Source organism: Nicotiana tomentosiformis, chromosome 7 (genome assembly GCF_000390325.3).
Source record: "Nicotiana tomentosiformis chromosome 7, ASM39032v3, whole genome shotgun sequence".
NCBI classification, from domain to species: Eukaryota; Viridiplantae; Streptophyta; class Magnoliopsida; order Solanales; family Solanaceae; genus Nicotiana; species Nicotiana tomentosiformis.
Window position 1 is genome coordinate 88,444,867 of NC_090818.1, and position 6,959 is coordinate 88,451,825.

General features: G+C 42.0%; 1 protein-coding gene across 1 annotated transcript in view; it reads right to left on the reverse strand.

Moving 5' to 3' along the window:
* The window catches only part of LOC138895957 (probable GPI-anchored adhesin-like protein PGA55), a 10,406-nt gene extending 4,130 nt beyond the window's left edge, over positions 1 to 6,276 (reverse strand). The window contains exons 1-3 of the mRNA XM_070180724.1: positions 6,085 to 6,276; positions 1,375 to 2,474; positions 505 to 1,199 (exon numbers count right to left, since the gene is read on the reverse strand). Coding sequence (XP_070036825.1) covers positions 505 to 1,199; positions 1,375 to 2,474; positions 6,085 to 6,276 — 1,987 coding nt within the window. The remainder of the gene's footprint in view (positions 1 to 504; positions 1,200 to 1,374; positions 2,475 to 6,084) is intronic.
* Positions 6,277 to 6,959: the final 683 nt, after the last annotated feature.

The window sequence follows — 6,959 nt, forward strand, 5'->3', positions numbered from 1 at the left end:
CTACTACTACTGCTACTATTACTGCTGCTGCTACTACTTCTACTACTGCTGCTACTACTGTTACCGCTACTGCTGCTACTGCTGCTACTACTACTGCTACTGCTGCTGCTACTACTACTACTGCTACTGCTGCTACTGCTACTACTGCCTACCGCTACTGCTACTGCTGCTACTGCTGCCTACAGCCTACTACTACTGCTACTGCTCCTGCTGCTGCTACTACTGCTACTACTACTGCTCCTGCTGCTGCTACTGCTACTGTTGCTGCTGCTACTGCTGCTGCCACTACTACTACTACTGCCTACAGCCTACTACTACTGCAACTGCTCCTGCTGCTGCTACTACTGCTACTACTACTGCTGCTGCTGCTGCTACTGCTACTGTTGCTGCTGCTACTGCTGCTGCCACTGCTACTACTACTGCTATTGCTGCTACTACTGCTATTGCTGCTGCTGCTGCTATTGCTGCTGCTGCTGCTATTGCTGCTGCTGCTGCTGCTACTACTGCTACTGCTACTCCTGCTACTATTATTGCTGCTACGGCTGCTGCTGCTACTGCTACTGTTGTTGCTACTGCTACTGCTACTCCTACTGCTACTGCTACTGCTACTCCTACTACTACTGCTACTGCTACTACTACTGCTACTGCTACTACTAGTGCTAGTACTGCTACTTCTACTGCTACTACTGCTACTGCTACTCCTACTGCTACTCCTACTACTACTGCTACTGCTACTGTTACTCCTACTCCTACTGCTACTGCTTCTCCTACTGCTACTGCTACTATTACTGCTACTCCTACTGCTACTGTTGCTGCTGCTGCTGCTACTGCTACTGCTGCTGCTACTGCTGCTACTACTACTGCTGCTACTGCTACTACTGCTACTGCTACTGCTACTTCTACTTCTATTACTGCTACTGCTGCCTACTGCTACCGCTACTGCTACTGCTACTGCTACTGGTGTTGCTACTGGTGCTGCTACTACTACTGGTGCTGCTGCTGCTACTGCTACTGGTACTGCTACTGCTACTGCTGCTACGGCTGCTACTGCTGCTACTACTGCTACTAGTGCTGCTACTACTGCTCCTACTGCTGCTGCTATACCGCTGCTGCTACGGCTGCTGCTGCTACTGCTATTGCTGCTGCGACTGCCGCTACCGCCGTTGCCGCTACTGCTACTGCTACTGCTGCTACTGCTACTACTTCAACTACTGCTACTCTGCTACTACTACTGCTACTACTGCTGCTACTGCTCTTACTGCTACTGCCACTACTGCTACGGCTGCTGCTGCCGCTGTTGCTACTGCTGCCTACTACCTACTGCTACTGCTGCCTACTACTACTGCTACTACTACTGCTGCTACTGCTGCCTACTGCCTACTGCTACTAATGGTGCTGGCTACTGCTACTGCTGCTGCTACTGCTACTGCTACTGCTACTGCTCCTGCTGCTGCCACTGCTATTGTTGCTGTTGCTGCTGCTACTGCTGCTGCCACTGCTACTGCTGCTGCTGCTACTACTACTACTGCTGCTGCTACTACTACTGTTACTGCTACTGCTACTGCTACTACTACTGCAACTGCTACTGCTACGCCTACTACTACTGCAACTGCTACTACTACTGCTACTACTACTGCTTCTACTGCTACTGCTATTGCTACTGCTGCTACTACTGCTACTACTGCTACTGCTACTGTTGCTACTACTGCTACTACTGCTACTGCTACTCTTACTGCTACTCCTACTGCTACTGCTACTGTTACTCCTATTGCTACTCCTACTGCTACTGCTACTCCTACTGCTAGTCCTACTGCTACTACTACTGCTACTACTACTGCTACTGCTACTTCTACTTCTACTGATATTGCTACTCCTACTGCTACTCCTACTGCTACTGCTACTACTGCTACTGCTGCTACTGCTACTGCTACTGCTACTGCTACTTCTACTTCTACTGCTACTGCTTCTTCTACTGCTACTGCTACTTCTACTGCTACTGGTGCTGCTACTGCTACTACTACTACTACTACTGTTGTTGCTATTGCTACTGCTACTGCTGCTACGGCTGCTACTGCTACTATGCCACTGCTGCTATGGCTGCTGCTGCTGCTACCGCTGCTACTTCTGCTACTGCTATTGCTGTCGCCGCTGCCGCTACTGCTACTGCTACTGATACTGCTGCTGCTACTACTACTGCTACTGCTACTGCTGCTATTGCTACTACTACTGCTACTATTGCTGCTACTGCTGCTACGGCTGCTACTGCTACTACTACTGCTACGGCCGTTGCTGCTACGGCTGCTGCTGCCGCTGCTACTGCTACTGCTACTACTGCTACTACTACTGCTGCTACTACTACTGCTGCTACTGCTACTGCTGCTGCTGCTGCTGCCGTTGCCGCCGCCTCCTGCCGCTCCTCCTGCTGCTGCTGCTGCCGCTGCCGCCGCTGCTGCTATTAGTGCTGCTGCTGCTTCCTAAACACAAAAACAGACTCGTTGGGATGAGTCACCCGGTTCAAACAAATACTAACTTTGGAAAGAACCATGGCGTTAAGAAAACCAAAGGCTTATTATCTACAAAAGTATAAAAGAAGCTACTAACGAGCTAAAAACACAACACAAAATTATGCTCGCTAGTCGAATATAGTATAGAAAATATCGTATCCACAAGAATTGGATTTGAACAGTGTTTTTGTAGCTTCTAGTTTTAATTGCTATCCAAGATGATCAACAATTTAGAGTTGTGTGATTCAAAACTAAAATTTACTAAAAGTCTAAATTATTGGCTAATGACAATCGCAACAAGAGTAATCAAGAAGATATCAAAGGGAGAAAATAGGGGTTGATTGGATAGGTGTAAGATACTTGTTTGGGAATTAACTCTAGTTACTTCACTTCTATGGTTCAAGTTAGTCTCTCGAATTCACTCTATTATGTTCAAACATTCAGTAGAAACTCCTCTTTCGATTAAGTCTCAACCTTACAATGTGAACTAAGTTAAGCTTGGTGAAGATATGCAAGAATTCGTAGTGTATTGATCCTTAGGAGAACCTCTTTCGATTATGCTCCTAACTAGGTCTAAACATTAATTCAACTAACCTCTTTCGATTACTAACAAGAATCAATGAATTCAACCAATAAGATAATGCAAAACATCACAAATTATACCTCTTTCGATTACATAAACAAGTGAATATACATGCAACAATAAAAATACCCAAAACGTTTCAATACATAAAACTAGAGTTAATATCGACAAACAATTCTCAAAACACCAAATCCATCAATCCCTAAGGAAGAATTACTCCGTGGATATGGAAAAATTCATCACAATTAAGTTTAAGTCAAAGGAAAACATAAAACATCCAAACCCTTATCTTGAGTGAGGATGAATAGTGAAATCCTTGTGCTCTTGCTTCTCCCTATTATCCTTAGTTTCCTTAGGTCTACATTATGTCAAAAGTCCTCAAAAAACCATTTTTCCATGTATATATACCAAGTAGGGTCAGGACCAAATAAATACACCTTCTCCTACGTGAAATATGACACTTTTCCGGAGTTCGCCGTGCGCGGCAGCGCACTTGGCCGCGCACTTTTCACCCTGTTCTGCCTCATCTGCGCGCCCAATGCACGACCAGTGTGCGACCGCGCATATGGGTGGCATTCTGTTGGGACTTTGGGAAAACGTAAACCATGATGGTTGTATCCCATTTAAATAGCTTTGCAACGATATATTGTGGAGCCCAAATGGAGTTCTGAGCGAAATGTTATGTGCAGTTTACTGGACACTGCGCAATATGCCTGCTCGATTCTTCGTTTCGTTCCACTATCATCCGTTGATCCCTGAACAGGATCCCGACTTAATCCTTGGGCTTTTACTTAGTCTTCAAAGCTCCTGACTAGCTTGAATTCATTCCATAACATCTACATAGATCGGAATCACTCCTACAAGGCATAAAATACCCAATTAGTGCAAAACACTAGCGATTAAAGCTCCAACTCAATTAAATTGCAGTAAATTAAACTGCGATAAGCGACTAAAATATGAGATTATAGCCTACCATCAACACCCCACACTTAAACCATTGCTCGTCCTCGAGCAATTAAACTAAACTTCATAATGAGATGACCTTTTTAAACAACTCTCATAACTCATCATACCAAGAATATTTAAAATAGACTAAGCACAATAGTGTAGTCATTACCTTTCCTTCATGAATGAAGTGCCCTCACACAACAAAAGAGAGTAGTTCCACACACCATAAAAGTTTAGAACAATCAGGAACTCAAGATAGAAAGAATTCACTCACTCTCAGAAACAACATTCATATGCCACAAAAGATGAACCATAAGCTTGCCCGTAGTGTACTACTCCACTAATTGATCTCATTCAGTCAAGGATCAAGTAGGACTTTAATTGGTTGTAATGTAGGCTGCAGGACGGGTAGGATATATTTGGATATAAGCGTGACTACACCTCCCTAAGAACTTTAATACATACAATTTAACATTCAAAACCCCACACTATTGTCAAACCATACTCCACCTTAACATCAATATGCATTAACTCCCTTCTTATTTAAGCACAATTACATCAAAAGTTACCACTCAACAAAGATCATTTTTCACATTCATACAACTACATAAATTTTTCTTTTTCTTTTTCAATTCAAGTGGCTCTTACTTTTTCAATTCAGTGCACCTTCTCCTTATTTCATTAGTTCCACTCTAAAGCCAACCCAATCACCCCACACTTCAACTTTTACAAAGTTCATACAATTTCAAGTGCTCAAGAGAGGTAAATAGTTCAAATAAATGGTCAATTCAAACTAATGGGTAATGCTTGTAATGTGGTTGCCAAAACAAAAAAAAATAGGATTACAGGCTCAAAAGGGTTAACTACGATACATAATAATTAGGTGGGTAAAACATATAACTGGCTCAACAAAGAATTGCCTATATCACTTCCAAGACTGAATAAAACTACTATTTCGCTTTGCAAACACACGGGGCAAGTTCTAGACATCAAATGCAATGCAAAAAATAACACAAAACCTCAGACACATGGCACATAACTCACTCAAGATTGGATTCATCAAGACACTCTAGTCAAAGCAGTTAAGCGAAGTTAAGATTATACAATTAAAGGTACTTACACAATAGTCAAAAACTGAGCCTAAGCGTCACAACTAAAGCACTCACTATTCTCAAGGCATAACAAAGTCAAGAGATATTGCTTCCATTTCAAACCATAGCACAAGGTTTCCTACTCCTAACAAAAATAAAAACTAACTACACCCGGTTCAAAGAAAACCCTTGGAAAAGAACTGCGGCACAAAGAAAAACCAAGGGGTAATTAATACACTAACTACAAAAGAAAATCTTTTTTACTTTTTCTTTCAATAAAAATCCTTCAATAAACCAGTCGAATGATATCCATCGTCGGGAAAAATCAAAAAGTTTAAAAGTTTTATGTTATTTTTCAATTTTTTCTATCTCTAACTACTAAAATTAATAAAAACTAAAATACATATACATACAACATACAAATATCCCCCTACCCCACACTTATAAGTTGTGGCATGTCCCCATGACACACAATTAAAAGGTATAAGGTAAAGGAAACTTTCCTGAATTTTTAGTCGGGTCTGAGTTGAAGTCGGGCTCCATTCCATTCGCCCGAACTAGTACAAACATCCATGCGGACAACTTCTTCTCAGCCTTCTTGGGATACCCCCACACTTATCTTTCTCAATCACTAGAGCCTACTCTCTTGAACTCTTTAGCTTCCACTTAACACTTGCAGCTGGCTTCTCCTTTTTCACTCCAATTGCTACATTCATCTCAAAAGTCACAGTTTCCTCACCCACTCTAAGTATGAGTTTTCTATCATGTATATCCAGTATAGTTCTACCCGTTGCTAAAAATGGTCTTCCTAGGATGAGGGGGACCTCTTTGTTCTCCTCCATATTCACCACTATGAAATCTACAGGAAATATGAACTTATCGTAAAACTCCCTGGATCTCCATACTTTTGTGTGAGTTTGTTTTGCAATATTGCATTTCAATGCTCTGTAAGTTTGACCACTAAGGTCTCTTCTATCTTCCTCTTCTTTGTAAGGATCTCCTTCATGAACTTTGCGTAAGCTGGCATTTGTGAGAGAACTTCAATGAATGCCAAATTTACATTAACCTGTCTCAACATATCTAGAAATCTCTCAAACTGCTTATCCAGCTTTTCTCTATAGAGCTTTTGGGGAAAAGGTAAAGCAGGCATGTGCTAGCTCTCTTCATTGGATTCCTCCCTTCTTGAAGTTTCCTCCTTTTTCTTTTTTTCAGCTCCCTTCTTCCCTTTTTTCTTCTTAGTCTTTCTATCACCATCTTCAATTTTCAGCTCCTTCCTAGTTTCTTTTTCAGGCGCAACTTCTTTGTGAATTGGAGTGGGATCTTTCAAAAATTGTCCACTTCTCAATGTCACAACATCTACCGTTTATTTGGGATTCTTTTTAGTATTAGCTGGCAGAGTACCTGGGATTCTCTCAGATAATATAGTTGCAATTTGTCTCACTTGTCTCTCCAAACTTTGCAAATATGTCCCAATCTTGACAATGAATGACTTAATCAGATCTTCTAACCCAAACTAAATTGGTTGTTGAGGCTAAAACTGCGGCCTCTACTGATTCAAAACACTAGAAGCACCTTGAAATCTGGAGTTATTTGGTTGCCATGCATTTGCTGTACCCCCAGGTAAAATCCATGAAAAACCGGGGTGCTTCTGACCCATTGCATTGAAGTTGTAATTACAAACAACATTAACTTCCTCGATCGAGGCTTGACACTCATGAGTAAGGTGTCCTCTTCCACATATGTCACATGCTGCAGGAGGCTTACTGTGTATTGAAGCTAAAGTTAGCTTCCTTATTTCCTTTACCGTGGCATCAAGTTGAACCTGCACTGATG